At 63.5% G+C, this 15,735-nt stretch overlaps 3 protein-coding genes across 7 annotated transcripts in view; 1 reads left to right on the top strand and 2 right to left on the bottom strand.

The window, feature by feature from the left end:
- Positions 1–4,426, bottom strand: part of TPST2 (tyrosylprotein sulfotransferase 2) — a 19,349-nt gene extending 14,923 nt beyond the window's left edge. For 2 of the 3 annotated variants that reach the window (XM_075041120.1, XM_075041118.1), the window contains exon 1: positions 4,350–4,426. The gene's annotated coding sequence lies outside the window, so the exon portion shown is untranslated. Of the gene's footprint in view, positions 1–4,153; positions 4,195–4,349 lie in introns of those variants that run through there. The other variant, XM_075041121.1, reaches the window with a different exon arrangement.
- Positions 3,014–15,735, top strand: CRYBA4 (crystallin beta A4). Of its 3 annotated transcripts, none has more exons than XM_075041126.1 (6): positions 3,014–3,403; positions 14,370–14,415; positions 14,531–14,649; positions 14,874–15,015; positions 15,159–15,301; positions 15,474–15,735. In XM_075041126.1, the coding sequence occupies exons 2-6, from the start codon at positions 14,377–14,379 to the stop codon at positions 15,619–15,621; spliced, it is 591 nt and encodes a 196-aa protein (XP_074897227.1). In that variant the 5' UTR covers positions 3,014–3,403; positions 14,370–14,376; the 3' UTR covers positions 15,622–15,735. The 3 variants fall into 3 exon arrangements, with proteins under 3 accessions (XP_074897227.1, XP_074897228.1, XP_074897229.1); XM_075041127.1 differs by having other exon boundaries at positions 14,367–14,415; XM_075041128.1 differs by lacking the exon at positions 3,014–3,403 and adding an exon at positions 13,574–14,162.
- On the bottom strand, positions 4,885–9,295 carry CRYBB1 (crystallin beta B1). The gene is made up of 4 exons (XM_075039584.1): positions 9,126–9,295; positions 8,095–8,213; positions 5,928–6,335; positions 4,885–5,646 (listed from the first exon to the last, which is right to left on the bottom strand). The coding sequence occupies exons 1-4, from the start codon at positions 9,264–9,266 to the stop codon at positions 5,466–5,468; spliced, it is 849 nt and encodes a 282-aa protein (XP_074895685.1). The 5' UTR covers positions 9,267–9,295; the 3' UTR covers positions 4,885–5,465.

Raw genomic sequence — 15,735 nt, 5'->3', positions numbered from 1 at the left:
GAGAGGGCGAGGGGGGCTGGAGTTTGCAGCTTCCGCGTTAACTCACCACGCTCGGGGCAAACATGACTCTTCCCTCCCAAAACTGAACAAAGATTCCCCGCATGAATGTGGATGGTCAGAGCCCACTATACAACAGGGAGAAAAAGAAGTCAGACGAACTGCTAGAAAAAATACTAGGTATCTTCAAAAAAATATTTTTCCAAATCCACGTGCCAAACCATAAGTCTCAACAAGCTCCAGTCTTGCATGCACAAAGATCAAGATTTGCAAATAAAAGGTTGTTTCTGCAAGAGAAACCCCAAAACCTCAAATTTGCTTAAGAAACAAAATCAAAATATTTTATTTCCCCATGCAGCAACACCAGGCGTCCCCAAAGCTGCAGACACTCACTAAGGAGAGGGTAACGTGGACAGAGGGGCACGCTGCACAACCCCTTGGGCAGCGAGGTGAGGAAGAAACGCGGCTGTACCGCATCTCCCCGCACCCCTCTGCTTGTCCTTGCCCCATTTCCTGCAGCTCCCGGTGAGGTGCAGCCCTTCGGGTACGCGGTCCCAAGCACACACCAGCCCCAGGACCTCCACCGCAGCCCAGCTGGGCTCAACACGTCAGCTGCCACAAGGGCAAGCGTTTGGCATTTTCACAAAGCCAGTAATTTTGGCTCAGAGGGGCTCAGAGCGCTGCCTAGCACTGACTTCAGCGATGTGTGAATACGTGGCCTCCCACTCGATACGGTGCAAAGCCCATGTGCCTCCACAGCCCCCAGCGAGGACATGCAACAACCTCCCACCGAGCCCCAGGACGGGAAAAGCTCTTCTTGTGAAACCGTGGATGGAAGAAACGGGTCCTTCCGAGACGTGCTGCTCCGTGCGCGGCGTGGCTGACCCGTAAGACAAATCAACTCTGAACAGCACATCCGAGTGCTTCACGGCTCGGTTCCTGTGTTCAGAAGCCCAGCTGTAAGCTGTGGGTCCTCTGCTGCCATTTACATCTGCAAATGCTGGGCCACCGAGGGCTGCCTCTGCATACTGTCCTTCCTCTACAAGTCACCCGGCCGCAGTGGCCCGCAGCCAGCTGTGAGCACAGCTGCCCGGGAGAGCGGGGGGGCCGGGTGCTCTCCCACCCCCATTATAGCGTGTCTGGGCACAGCCACTGCCAGAACCGGTCACTCATGCCACAGGATCCACCCACAGCACAGAGCAGGAACAGGAGCACTGGAAAAAAACCAGCTGCTTCTCCCTGTCCCGCTACAGCAGCCACAATTGCAGTGGCTCCGGAGCCGACGGTCATTTCTACATGGAGAAGCACCTCGACGCCGCAGCCACTTGTGGATTCCCTGGTCTCGGTTTGAGCTCACTCACCTGGGAAGGCGCAATGGGAACCAGCCGCTTGCTGAACTTCTGAGCGCTGCAGATTGAACAACCCTCCGCTGCTGTCAGCGGTTCTGGCTTGCAGATCCTGCAAGGGGGCTCGGGGCAGCTCCTCAACAGGCCTGCCGTACACTGCACAGCTCTTACTGGGCAGGGCCAGCCCCAGGCAGCGTTGCCAGCCCACGCTCCTGCCTGCGCCCCCACTGCGAGGCCAGCACAAAAGGATGGACTGGGGATGAAAAGGGGAAAAAACCCCTGTCGTTCCCCAGTAGACAGGATTTCTTTGGGGAGAATCCCTGCGATACTGGAGGCTGACAGGGGTTTAGGAGAACTGCACAGACTAAGGCTTGCAAAATTGTATGAAACAAAGCAGGCAGAGGACAACACGGCGAGCTTCTCCCACCGGCCTGCGCTCTCGCTGCCTGCACTCGGAGGGCTGCGAAATCCAAAGTGAAACATGCTCTGCTGAGGCTTCCTAAACGCATCACAAATTCGTCAGAAGACACATCTGTACGGTGCCAAATAAAACCACCTGCTGGGCGTTTGTTTTCTCTCTCCAGAAACGTTCTCAACAGTCACTGCATTTTGTAGTGCTTCTGCCATCCCGCACATCCCCTGAAGGCTCAGCGTATCTGTAATGTAAACTGCCTTTGGAAGTATCTTCTTAAAATAGCGACAGAAATTACTAATACAGTTTTCAAAACCTACAGGCAGAGAACCGCAGTGGCACGAGCCTGCCCGTCCTTCTGGTGAGCTCACCAGCGAACCACATCCCGGAGAGACCTGCAGCAGCTCCCGCCTCCATGCCCCCAGCCTGCAACATCTCACCAGTGCCCGTGCGGAGAGCGTCATTCTGCCTGTAGCCCCCTGCAGCAATGCCCCCCAACACCAGCTGCAGCACCGGCTCCGGGTGATGCCAGGAAGGACCTGTGCAGCACAACGCGTGGCTGAGCGGCCACCACGGGGCACAGTGTTGCTGGCCCCAGGGTGCCTGGAGCACGGTGGTGGCTGCCCAGTCTCAGCTGACAGACCATCAGATCTTGAGGCACGGAAACTGGCTCTCATGGCCAGATCGTAGCAGCGACGCTCCGGTCTTCTGGGAAATGCGGAACTGCGGGCAGCAGCCAGCTGCTGCTCCCCTGGAGAGCTGCACCGCCTGCCGAGCACGCACACAGGCACAGAAGCAACTCGCAGGAATGGAGAAAGCTCAGCGCTCTGGACCAAAACACCGAGCTGCTGGGAGGGTGTTCATCGGTGCACCAGCAAGATCCACCAGCCCCTTCCTCAAACTTCCCCCCTATGCGGGTTCACGCACAGACCGTGGGGCAGTTACAAAGGTCAGCGTTGGAAATCACCCCCCAATTTCAGGGGCTGCCTTCTCCGAGTGAGCACCCTGCAGACCCTTGGCTCTCTCTGCAGGCAGCACAGCACGCCTGTTCCCGCCGGGTACCACATGCAGGCAGCCACCAAGCACGAGCTGCAGTCAGGCACGCTATTACAAAACCCCATTTGGAGGAAACATTTGAACCGGCGTTGGCACTTGAAAAGCTCCCCACGAGCACGCTGCAGTGTTCCCAGAAAAGCAACGTCAAATTTGGAAACCTGTTAGCACAAATCATTTTAATCTCTCCACTCACCCTTGCTTGGTACCCCCGAGCATGAATGAGCAGCGCAGCTGTGCAAAGGGGAGACTCACCGCCCATATATTAAGTACAAGCAGCTGGTGGGGCCAGGCTGTGACTCGCAGAGGAAGACGTGTGAAGGGGTTTCAAGCTGCGAGATGTTTTTTTGGACAGAGCCCGAGCATGCAAACAAACACAGCGAAGGACAGAACAAAGGCCCGCACAATGCAAACCATACCCTTCCCATGGAAGATTGTGGCCCAGCTCACGCTGCGGGCAACGGGAATGCGCTGCCAGCAGTGCCAGGGACCGCGACTCTGGCCATGAGTCCCAAGGAACTCGAGCTTGCTACGGAAACAGCGTGGATCTCACATCCCCACCACGCAGCACCGCAGGGCAACGGCCCGGCGACAGGTGGGCAGAGCAGGGAGAGCTTTGGTGTTTTGGGTGGGCTACAGGGCACCAACGCAGCTGCTTGGGAGCTCGTCTGTGATCCCCACCCCCGGCCAAGGGACCCGCACCCCGCGGCCGCCCAGCAGAAGCTGCAGCTGCCTAGACCTCAGCTGCTGCCAAAATTTTTCATGCCAAAAGCCAAGGCTAACGCTGACCGAGCCCTCCGGGCGCAGCCTCTCACTGAGCGCTCGCTTGCCCAGGCCGCCGTGGCCCAGGCGGCCCCGCTCGCCCCAGCGGAGGAGGGCAGACCCCACGCCGGGGTTCAGCCCCGGGTGCCAGGACGGATGGACAGCCCCGGTCCGTGGGCGATTCCTGTCGGGCATCGTGCCCGAGCCTGCCCTCTGCACTACTGTCCCGTCCGGCGATGTGCGGGTGATGGGGGGCACGGCCTGGTGCTGGGCTCCCAAAGGGGTGCCGGGGAGACCGAGGGGCAAGGCAAGCGTGCCGGCTGGTAGGAAAGAGGGAGAGAAAGGTACGTGGAGCACCCCGCGCTGAGCACGCTGCACCGAGCACCCTGTACCGTGCACCGCCCGCTGTGCACCAAGCGCTGACCTCCGCGCACCGTGCGCTGCACGCCGGGCGGCTCGCATCGCTCCGCGCACCGAGCATCCCCCGCGCACCGAGCATCCCCCGCCGCTCCGCGCACCGCCCGCTCCGCACCCTGCACCGCTCGCCGCGCACCTTGCGCCGAGCACCTTGCACGCCACCCACCGAGCGCTGCCCGCGCTGCTCCCAGCGCCCGCGCCGCCCGCCGTTACCGAGCGCCGCCCGCCGCTGTCACCTGCCGGCCGGCGCCGCGGCGGGGACGGCGGGGGGGACACGCACCGTGCCGGAGCCGGTGCCGAGCGGCGCTGACGGCACACGCAGCCCCCCCCTCCCCGCCGGGTGCCCCCCTCCCTCCACTCACCGGGGCCGCCGCCACCGGCCGGGAGCGGCGCGAGACGCGGCGACGTCACGCGCACGAGGGGCCGGGATCCCCGGTGCCGCCCCACTGCGCATGCGCCCCGCCGCCGGCGGGCGGCACCGGGCGCGGGCGGGAGGTGCGGGGGCGAGGAAGGGGGGGGGGGGAAGGGGTCACGCGTGTGCCCGCACCGCGTCGGGGTAAGGGGGGGGGGTACGTGTGTCTGCGTGTGCCCGGGACACGCTTGCGCTCCACGGGGGAGCCGGTACCGGGACACGGCCGTGCCCGCGCAGCCGTGCCCCCTCCTGGGGAGGGGGTCCTCCGGGGCGGGGCCGCCCGCGCCAGCAGCACTCACCCCCCGGGCCCCAGCAACCCGATCACTGCAGTCGGCTCATTAATTAGCACAGCGGGAGCGCTGGGAAATGCTACCGAAGGTGCCGGCCGTGGGGGGACAGGGGGTGGGAAAGGGGGGGAAGCGCCTGGGGGGGGGGGACAGCGGCCAAGGGGAAAAAAACCTCCTTGAAAGTGAATTGGTCTTTGATTGACTGCAATTACTGCTGTTAATTATTTACCGCTCAGGTGAATACGCGGCTGCGTGCCGCTCACGGACTCGCCTCCTGGCGTGGGTACCCACCGGCCTGGCCCCGGGAGCCCCCGCAGGCACGGAGGGAGCCGGGAGCCCCCCGTGGTCTGGCCGCTCCCGGGGTGCCCTGAGCCCCCCCCCGCGTGGGCTGGAGGACCCTCCTGCCACCCCCTTTCCCGTGCACGCTCCTGCTCTCACCGGGGTCTTCCTTCTCCCCGCTGCAGCCCCAGTGTGTGTGTGGGGGGGGTGAGGTGGGGTGTCCCCCAGGAAAATCACCCTCCACCACGTCCCACCCGGCTTCCAACACGAGACTCGAGCAGGACGGAAAAGCAGAGCCGACGCAGCGCATCCCACGGCCGCGCTCAATGCACCACGGACTCCCGAGCAGCTCTAGTCTTCTGGTTTTTTTTAATTTGCCTCACAAGGTAGAGTACATCCAGGGAATGTGCAATGTACAAGGAAAGTGCTGAGCAGGCGAGCGCGAGGGGAGGCGGGGGTGCCCCACGGGGCCCGGGACTCGTAGCTAGCAGGCGGCACGCTCAGTCGGAGGGCGCGTCAGGGGTGACGAAGGTGCCCTTCTGGTCCCACTGCATGTCCCGGATGCGGCGGATGGACTGGATCTGGGGCTGGAAGGCAGACCACTCGTTCCAGTGTCGGAAGTCTCCGGTCTCAAAGAGGTACTGGTAGCCTCTGTAGCCAGGGTACTGGTACCCGACCCAGCTGCAGGGAAAGCAAACAGAGGGCACCTGAGCGGGGTCGGCCGCTACAAGCAGCAGTGACATGGCCGGCACGCTCTTGGGAAGCCGGCGGAGCCCCCCTGCCTCCCGTGTGCTGGGTCCGATCCCCTGGGTGATGGGCTACACCACCGAAAACAGCCGTGTGGTGCTTTCTGGCTGCCCGAGAGCCCCGTGCGGGTGCTCGGGATTGGTGGGCAGCGAGCTGGGGCACGGGGGAGGACAGGGAGCCTGGCAGGAGGCAGCTGCCGCCACGGCCCGGCTTACGTTCCACTGGGCACCTGCACGCTGCCCACGCGGTCGCAGAAGCCATAAGCCCAGAGGCTGGGCACGTCATCCTCCTGGATTTCCATCTTGTTGCCCTTGAAGTCAGCAGACTCGTACAGGGAGATTTTGTGGTCCTCAGCCTCCTGGGGAAGACAGAGGGAAGGCGCTGGGTTGTGCGGCCGAAGCGCTGGAGCTTGCTGCAGCGAGGCATCGAGTGGCACGGATCCGGCTCTGGCCGGACCCACCTGGGTGCTTTCTGCTTCTGGACCACTCACCATTTTGATGGGACGCATGGACATGAAGCAGTCGCTCCGGTAGCTGCTAGACCAGGTGTCCCAGCGAGGGTACTCGCCCTTCTCCAGGATGAACATCTCCCCACGCATGTTGGCCTGCTCATAGGCCACCCAGCTGGGGAGAAGGGGTAGGACAAGACAGCGGGTCAGATGCCAGCCAGCAGCTCCTCTCCCGCTCAGCCAGCCTGTGGGGCGTGGGGGCCAGGCTCCCAGCACCCAAAAAGGCTGTGGGTGTCAGGAGTGGCCCCACCATCCTGCTTCCAACTTTCTCCCAGCCCAGGTGCTATGGCATGTGCAGAGCCGGCAGCTAATGGGAGGCACCGAGCTGGCAGGCTCTCGCCTGAGTGCTCGCTGGTACATGCGTCCAAAGCTGGCAGCAGACGCCAGCGTGCTCACAGTGCTCCCCTTCCTCAGCCTGGGGACCAGCAGGGCCCCGAGGCAGCTGGGGAGCCCTGCACGCTGCGCACCAGAGACTCGTCCTTGCGTTATCTCAGGACTTTGAGTGTTTTACCTCTTGCACCACGGAGCCGGGGCCAGGCCTGCCCAGGCTGTCTAATGCTGGCATGCTTGCATGCTTCACTGCACCAGCTTCAGCCAGCTCTGGCGTTCATCCCATTACCAGGGGGCGGGCGCCCAGGGCTTACTCAGCTGCAATGTCACCTCTTTAGCAATGCCACGAGGTGCTGCTGTGCTGAGAATGTCACAGGCTTAGGGCTCCAAAAACCCTCGGCACCAGAACAGCCCTGCATTTGCTGCTTCCCGTTTCCCTGCAAAACAGGGCTCTTTCTGCAGATGCCAACAGGTATTTTCCTAATGGCAGGAGATGTGTTCAAGTACCACAGGCGGTGCGACCTTACACTGACTTCTAAGGCTCAGCGTGGTTGGTTTTGCTTTTGTCTGTCCCTAAGTGGGCACTGAGTCTCAGCAGTGACTCTAAAGGAGACTGTGAGGATTGAGGACCCCAATGGCACCAAAGTATTCTGTTCTCCAAGTTTCACCCTGTCTGTATCTCGTGCAGCTTCCCAGGACTCGCACCTGAGCTCCTTCAGGGCTGCTCTGTCCCCCTTTCATTTCAAGAAGAGTTGGATATTCTGGGTTCCTAATAAAAGTTGTCATCGGTGCCACGTGGTGTCATTCGAGGTGACCACAGGTCACCTCAAGGCTGCCGTCAAGGCAAGCCGTGTCCCATGCATCCTCCCCACAGCACTGCCAGCCCCCCCCCCAGTTGGCCTGCAGCCGCCAGGCTGCCTTCCCAGGCACAGCGTTTCCAGCCAGGCATGGCTGCAGTGAGATGCTCTTTCAACATGAAGATCATCCGTCTGTCAGCTATCTAGTTTGGCAATCATTTTTGTCCCTGCCTGTGCCGACTGTTCCCATGGCTTTCGGACCTTCCCAGCCCCTTTATCGCTGCTCAGCTGCCTGGGTGCAGGCAGGCGTAGGGGGCTGCCTGCCTGCCCTCCCCTGCCTGCTCCAGCCTTGTCTCTGCAGCAGCCCTGGCCACCAGCCTGGTCCAAGGCACCCGCCTTTTTTCACCTTGGCTTCTCTAAAATCTGCAGGTCTCTTGCATTTCATTAAGAGCATCACCAGATCTGATGGACACCTTTCCTTGGCCTTTGGCTTTGCCTTCTAGTGCCCTTTGCTTTACAAATGGCCCTGGCATCCTTCCCACCTGCCCAGGCTGTCCTGCCCTCCTCGAAGGAGACCTGAGCTCCCCAGCTCCGCTCCTGCACTGGCCCTCTTCTGCTCTCTGCCCAGGCTGCAGGGAAATGCCCCTGCATGTCACACTGCACCCAGGGCCGCTCCCCAGGACGGTGTCCCCACTTCCCCAGGGCATCCCCAGGGACACAGTCCCCTCTGTGGCTGGGGTCACTTACGGTCCAGAGGTGACGATGACACTGCGCACCCGGTCGAAGCCACGGTCCCCCAGGTTCAGGCACTCAGTGGTGAACTCCATCTGCCTGCCCTGGAAGTTCTCCTGCTCGAAGACGATGATCTGGGGGCAGGGGGAAAGGGTCGGACAGGGACAGGCACGCTCGGGGAGGGTAGGGCGGTGGTGCATGTCCCTGCATGGACCCTGCATGCACAAGTCCACAGCCCCACGTGTCCCCCTCGGCTCTCCAAGGCTTCCTGCAGCTTTTCAGGTCTGGTGCCCAGGCAAGCCAAGCTGGGCTCTGTGCACGAGCAGCCCTGTCCCAACACAGTCTGAGCACAGGAATGTCCCCTCCTGACAGCCTTCCCTGCTTCAAGACAGCCTCATCCTGCCCCCAGTTTTACTGCTGCAAAGCCACATCTCCCTGCGCCCGTGCCCACATCAGGTCCCAACTGGGCTGGGAAGGAGCTGCTTTTCCAGGAGCTGCATCCATGCCGTGGCCTTCACTGCCTGCCACGTGCCAATGTGTTGCCGGAGCTGTCGCGTTGCTCACCCCTTGTCCACAGCCTCACTGCAGCACTTCGGTGGCACGCTGCCCCAGTGTCACCACAGCGTTTCAGTGCCAGCTCTGTCACCCACAGCCTCCTCCATCCCCCTGCAGCACTGCAGGACCCCTGCATGCGGAGGGTGACCAGAGGGAGCAGGTGACAGCACCCAACCCTGATGCCATGATGCAGGGGAGAGCATTTCCAAAGCCTGTGGTCCCCAACAAGCCTTCCCAGCCAAGCTGGCACCCAGAGCATTCCTCCTGCAGCAGCCCCACAAGCAGCTGCTGGAATCCTGCACCTGGAGAGCTGCTGCCCAGGAGACACACAGTGGGGAGGGACGGCATTGTCCGCGCTCTGCTCCTGCTCTCGAAGGAGGATACTTCCCCTGGGCTGCCTGCGCTCTCCTCCTGCTGACTGCCCCAGAGATGCTGCCACCGTCCCTCACCCCCGGACCGCGTCCCTGCGTGCGGGCAGCAGCGAGGCTTACCCTGAAGGCTTCTGTGGAGGGCTCCTCGCCCTTGCTGTTCGCCACAGGAGCAGGGTCGAGGGATGGAGTTGGCGCTGGGGCTGCCTTCTCCTTCTCCTCCGCAGCCTGGCCAGGAGCAGCGGGTTTTGTGGTCTCAGACATCGTGGTGTTGGGCTCAAGTCTGGGACAGGGCACCAGGCAGAGATGCCAGCAGCAGGTTAGAGGGCATGCATGGCTGTGGGTACCCACCACTTAGCCCGGCCCTCACCCTGCCCTGGGGACAGTCGCATTGGGATGGAGGGCTCAGCAACGGGGTGGGTGGCTGGGGCCAGGAGAGGAGCTGCCAGGAGGTTCTCCAAGCAGGCACAGGCAGCCGGGTCCTGCCTTCACTAGAAGGACCACAGGAGGTCCCGGGTGCCCACAATCTCTTTCTGTCATCAGGAGCGCCCTGAGCATGGTCCCACCTCTGCAGGGGTGCCCAGAGCAGTCCCAAACACTGGTGCCCAGCCGCTCCATGCTCTGCCCGCTTGGGCCGGGGTCTGACGCTGCACCGGGTGCTGGGGCCATCCCGCACGGGGTGTGCCTGAGAGCCCGGCTGGGCACTGGGGCGGCGTGTGAGGGGGTAGGAAGGGGACAGCCCAGTTTGCATGAAGCCCTCCGGTGGGCACCCTGCCCGTGGCCCCACGGGTGAGTGTCACCAGCGGCTGCCGGGGGAGCAGAGGGCAGCGGGATACTGAGCACCGGGGTGCTCCCAGACGTGGTGGCCACAGCGGTGGTCACGGCTGAGACCCTGCATTTCCCTCTCCCCCCCTCGGGTCCGGCTGCAGCCCGGTGCCCGGGGACTTTGTCCTCTTACCTGGGCAGCTGCTGCTTCTTGTTGGAGTGAGCGGGCTTGTGTTTCGGGGCGCAGCGAAGCCCCCACTTTATAGCCTGGCAAGGGCAGACCCCCGGGCGGGCGCACAAAGGAACTGCCAGCTCATCAGTGTCTGCGCGGCCGCCCAGTCATCACATCCTGCAAAGCGCTGGGCGAGCTGGAAGCCTCTCCCCGGCCCCGTGCCCAGCTGCTGAACCCAGCACTTTCCTTTGTGCCCGCGGCACAACAGAAGACCTGACCGTGCCACTTTGCAGCGTGCGGCGGCACCCACTGCCCCGCGTGCGGCCGCCCCGACAGGGCATATATAGCCCTCGCGCGGCCTGGCCGGCACCGGCACGCTGCCCTCCCCTGCCCACTGCCCCTGGCACCGGACCTGCACGGGCATCCAGTGCGCTGCAGCCGGGGAGGATGCACCAGTCCCGTGCCCCGCGGCCGCATGGTGCCCAGCCCTATGGCTGCACTGTGCTCATTTCTCCCCTCTAAACACTAAATCTCTTGCTTGAAATGTCACTCCATACTGGCAAACACCTGAGTGTGCTGCCCTGAAGATGCCAGGATGCAAGACTTATGTGTTTTGAAATGCTTCAGGGTTGGGGTTTTTTTTCTAAATGAGGTATAATCGAAGCTGATACTTTCCAAACCATCTCAATCCCTGAAAATGGTGTCCTCCTTTGAGGGTGTCCCTGCTCACCGCATCCACTGGCATGGACGTTAGCTAGTTTTTAGCCCATTTAACCTGTGCTGTGCTCATTCTATACCAGCCCTAGTTTTGCCGTCACCGCACTGCATGGTACCAAATCCCACATGGGGTTTTGGTGCATCAGTGCTGTCTCTGACCGACGGCAGGTGGGGGGGGCCGTGGGGTGGCTGGCCAGGGACATGCTGGGCACCGGTCCCTGCGGCGGCTCAGCCTGCGGTGCCACATCTCCTGCACCCCACAGCTACTCTCTGCACCGGGAGGAACCTTCTGGGGGATCTTCCCCTGACTCCCACTGAGCCTCCGATCAGCTGCCCCCCTGTTTGCCTGCTGTGATCCTGTTCATTGTGTAAATACCAGCACGCTTGTTTCCTCGCGGTCCTTTCCGATACCCCCAGCATCCAGCACCAGCACTTCTGGGCTGGCTGTTCATCACTGGCAGCAGTAAATCACCCAAGGCCACGTGTTCAGAAAGCTCAGAGCCCTCAGTTTTGCCATCACCTTCTGTTCCTCTCAAGTGTGAAGTGTCAACCAGCAGTGGTGGGATCCAGCTGCACCCTCTGGGCTATTGCCCAAAATCCCAAACAGAAAGCATTTATTGATCCCTTCTTTTCCCGTGGTTTTATGGCAGGCTCTGCCATGCCCACAGGCATGGCCGAATGCAGGTGCTGCTGCTCCGTTTCCCCTGGGCACTCCCTGCAGTCTGGTCTCTCACCTTGACGCTGGGCAGTTTTTTATGATTCATGGCTTTCAATTTGCATTCATTTTCGTGTTTGTTAGACAGATTTCTATTTTAAGCTGCATTCTCTTCCTCTCGGAGCCAGGGGGTGGTTTTAACCACCCTGCCTCACCTGTGGCTCCTGGACGTTAATCAGCAGGTCTCACCCACCCCAAAGGTTCTGCTGCGCTGCTCCTGGCTCCGCTTCCCCTCCCAGCTCCCAGTACCTTTGGACTTGGGCGTTGGAGAACTGTGCTTGGAGGGACCAAGCTCTGCTCCTGACGGCTGCTCCGCGCTGCTTTGGCTGTTACTCTGAGGACTTCGCAGCCCAGAAGTGGCGTGCGCAGATGTGGTGAGATGGTGCTGTGGAAGGGCTGACAGCAGGGATCTGCCCTCCGTGGTCCCTCAGCCCCCGGACACAAAATCTCTGCCATCCCCACTGAGCATCCCTGCCACTGGCTGCAGGCGCTTTGGAAAGCCCTGCGCTGCACCATCCATCCCGTCCTGCACCGGCCCCTCGCTGCACCGTCCTGCCCCGGCATGGAGGGGCATGTGGGATGCACAGCTCAAACACAGGACAGAGTTGCCCAACCCTCACCCCCGGTGCAGAAGGCCAGAGTTGACCCAGCTCGGCCCCGGCAGGCACAGACGCGGGCACATGCCCAACACAAGGGGTTTGTTCTGCCCTGGTGAGTCTTGCTGCATGCAGAGCTCCCGCTGCTGCATCCTCTACCCGGTGCTGAGCGGCACCGTGAGTGCACCCAGCCGCAGCCTGGGCTCCACAGGACCACGTCCCAGCACCAGAGCGTGTCACAGAGAGCGAGCCAGCTGCGGTCACTGCGCTTGTGGCTGGCAGCAAGCAGAGGTTAGGTCAGGCCACAGCGAGAGGCTGAGGGCAGCTTGTGCCAAAGGCACATTTTCTGGGGGCTGCAGGTGTCAGGGACAGCCAGCGCTGCCCCGCTGCGGCCGGGAGCAGCTGGCTGCGTGTGAACCCGCGCCGGCTGCAGTGCTCACCTGCTCTGCCTTGCCTGTGGTGCCTGGGGCTGCTGGGGCTGCAGCTGCATGAAGGAGGATGCTCCAGCTCAGCCACCTGGCAGTTCCCTGGAAACGCTGTCCGGAAACACAGCACTACCTGGGAACACGGGTTTTGCCACCCCGCTCTACAGCCTCCTTTTGCTGCTGCCCCACTGCTCCACCCTCTGACAGGCAAACTGTGTGGGTGCCTCTGCAAGGTGCCCAGCCCTCGGAGCCCTGCACAATCCCAGCATGACCCCAGGATGATTTGGTGAGGGGGGGGGGGTCACCATGAGCAAAGCTTGAAGGTGTTTAGGTACCCAAAATGCGGATGCAGGGGGCTCTTTCCAGGTCCCTGTGCACAGAGGCAGGAGGCTGCTGCAGCACTCCCTAAGTCTTGATCTGCATCTTTAGTCCCTCTGATGCCTTTGCACACCTGCCCCTTGCTTTCTTGTGCCCCCGCTCCCCACTTGTTATCATGCTCCATGGTTGCTGTGGGCTCAACCTGCAAAAGAGCTGCCCCAGCTTTTAGGGAGAGCTGCTCTGCCCTAGCAGGGAGAGCAAGCACTGCCACAAATGGAGAGGCATCTTTTCTCCTACTTCCCAGAAATGCAGGTGAGAAAACCTCCCCGCACCCCCAGCCGAGGTACGGGGCAGGAGGAGCGCTGCCAGAACTTGGGGGGGCATGGTCCCAGCCCAGGCCCGTGCTGGAGCAGGGCACATGGCAGAAGTGATGGGGTGATGGGGTGATGTCCCAGCTCCGGAGCCGTGGGGCTGGGGCTCAGAGCCCGTGCCCGGTGGGCCAGGGGAGCGGGAGCCACGGCGTCCCGGCTCATCAGCTTCTCTGCAGCGTCGCCTTTGTTCTGCCCGGTCCCTCCTCCCCGCCATGTGCTGAGTTAGGGGTTTCAGTAATGCTCTCCTGGGCTCTGTCTCTATCTGGAGGCTATAAAAACCCAGCCGGAGGGCTGCTGAACATGTCACCTCCCCAGGCACCAGCGCCTCACCCCAGGTAAGCACGGGAGTCTGGCGGCAGCTGCTCCTGCCCTGCACGGCTGGGCCCTGTGAGCGGAGCTGCCACTGGGACGTGTGGAGGAGGATCCGAGGCCGCTGGCACGGCGCGGCCGGGGGCTGCGGGGTTCCGCAGCCGGGGCGCGAGACGAGGGCAGCCGCTGGGGACGGGCTGCGGCACCGCTCTGCCGTCACCCGCCTCGTCACGGTGGGGACGGTGGCGGGGGGATCGGGGGACATCGCTGGCCGTGGCAGCGGGGCAGGGTGCTGCTCTCAGCGTGGGCACGCGGCCACCTCCGCAGTGCTCCTGGCTCAGCGCTGCCCTGTCTGCGGCCCCAGGCGCTGGCCCTGCCTGCGCGTGGCGAGCACGCCTGCGGACCTGCGCAGGGCCGCCTGCGCCGGGGTTGCCTGCGCAGGGGCTTTGGCGCAGGGATCTGCCTGCAGGAGAAGTCGTCTCCCTGGGCGTGGGCAGCCATGGGCAGCCCCACGCACGGGCAGGCAGCGTGCTCACCCCGCCGCGCTGCGGTGCTGCGCCGTGCCGCGCCGCGAGGACGGCTGCCGGGGCCACGGCTGCCCTGCCAGACACCCGGGCCTGCCGAGCCCCGGCCCGTGCTCTGCGCCTGCTCCAGCATGGAGCAACCCCATCGCCGCCTCCTACGTCACCAGCAAAGGGACTCGCCCAAGGTCCCGAGGGCAGTTTCATCTGGGCAGAGGCTGGAGCAAGCCCCGCTGAGCAGAGCAGAGCAGGTAGCTGCAGGCTCCCGCCTCCATCTGCCTGCATTGCCCATGCAACGCATGCCCTGAAGCCTGGTCCCAGGACGTGGCAGTCCCGGGGAAGGGCCCCCAGCGCTGGGCTGGTGGGTCTGGCCAGGCTGCAGCGGCGAGGCCAGGCTCACAGCGATGCACCAGCCCTGGGGTGGGCTTTAACGGTTCCATTCCTCTGTGCCCCAGCAGAGCCACCATGACCCACCGCTGCAGGAGATCCTCCGGTCTCTGGAAGGTACGGGAGCCTGGGGAGGACCGGCGACGCAGCCTGAGCCCCGTGAATGCCCGGGCATGGGGCTGCAGTGTCTGCTCGGGGCCTCTGCACCCCTGACTCCCTCCATCTTCCCCAGATTGTGGTATGGGATGAGGCTTTCTTCCAGGGCAAGAAGCACGAGTTCACCGCCGACTGCTACAGCACCCCGGAGCACGGCTTCAGCACCGTCCGCTCCTGCAAGATTGAGAGCGGGGCGTGAGTGGGGGTCACAGGGGGCTGCCACCCCACGGTGCTGTGGGACCCCACAGATGGAGGGGGGTTGGAGGATGGAGGTCTCCAGTGCTTTTTGCCACCCGAGCCACGGGGCTGCCTCCTCCGGGGAACGGCCTCGTCCCCATCGGGCACAGCGGGCTCTGCCCTGGCTGTGAGTGGGGTGGTGGGTGCTGCGGGGGTTTCAACCCCCCTCCCGCCCCCGGCAGGTGGGCAGGCTTCGAGCACTGCGGCTTCCAGGGGCAGCAGTTTGTGCTGGAGCGCGGCGAGTACCCATGCTGGGAAGCATGGAGCGGCAGCAATGCCTACCACGTGGAGAGGATGTGCTCCTTCCGCCCCATTGCCTGTGCTGTGAGTGCCCCCACCCCGGCTCCCCGCTGTGGGGCTGGCCCCCGGAGCCCACCGCCGGGCTGGTCCCTGGAGCCCGCCGCCGGCCGTCGGCCGGAGGGCCGGGCAGGGCAGCCGTGCCGATGCCGTGCCCCTCTTGGTGGCAGGACCACGGGCGCAGCAGGCTGATGCTCTTCGAGCAGGAGAACTTCCAGGGCAGGCGGGGGGACCTCAGCGACGACTGCCCCTCGCTGCCCGCCCTGGGCTGGGGCAGCAGCGCCGTGGGCTCCTTCCTTGTCCGCTCCGGCGCGTGAGTACCCCGGGGGCTTGCACCCTGCCAGGACCCGGCGCCGGGGGCACGCACCAGAGCTGAGGATGCTCTGGCAGCTGCCGGCACCCTGCCTGCTGCCCAGCGCCCGCAGCGCAGGGTGCTTCATGGTGCTGCCAGCCCTGAGCTGCCGCCGCTCTCTGCTCTGTCGCAGGTGGGTCTGCTCGCAGTACCCGGGGTACCGGGGCTTCCAGTACCTCCTGGAGAGCGACAGCCACGCGGGCGAGTACAAGCACGTGCGGGAGTGGGGCTCCCACGCGCAGACGGGCCAGGTCCAGTCCATCCGCAGGGTCCAGCAGTGACCGCCAGTGCCGGAGCCACCATGCCGCCGGCCGCGCACCCTGGGCACTGTCTCTCCCGTGGGGCGGTGGGGGCGAAGCTCAATAAAGGCTCAGTTGTCCAAGCCGGCACGCTGG

Source organism: Buteo buteo, chromosome 11, assembly GCF_964188355.1.
Source record: "Buteo buteo chromosome 11, bButBut1.hap1.1, whole genome shotgun sequence".
NCBI lineage: Eukaryota > Metazoa > Chordata > Aves > Accipitriformes > Accipitridae > Buteo > Buteo buteo.
The sequence above is the reverse complement of the archived record's forward strand: the minus strand, read 5'-3'. Positions and strand labels throughout refer to the sequence as shown.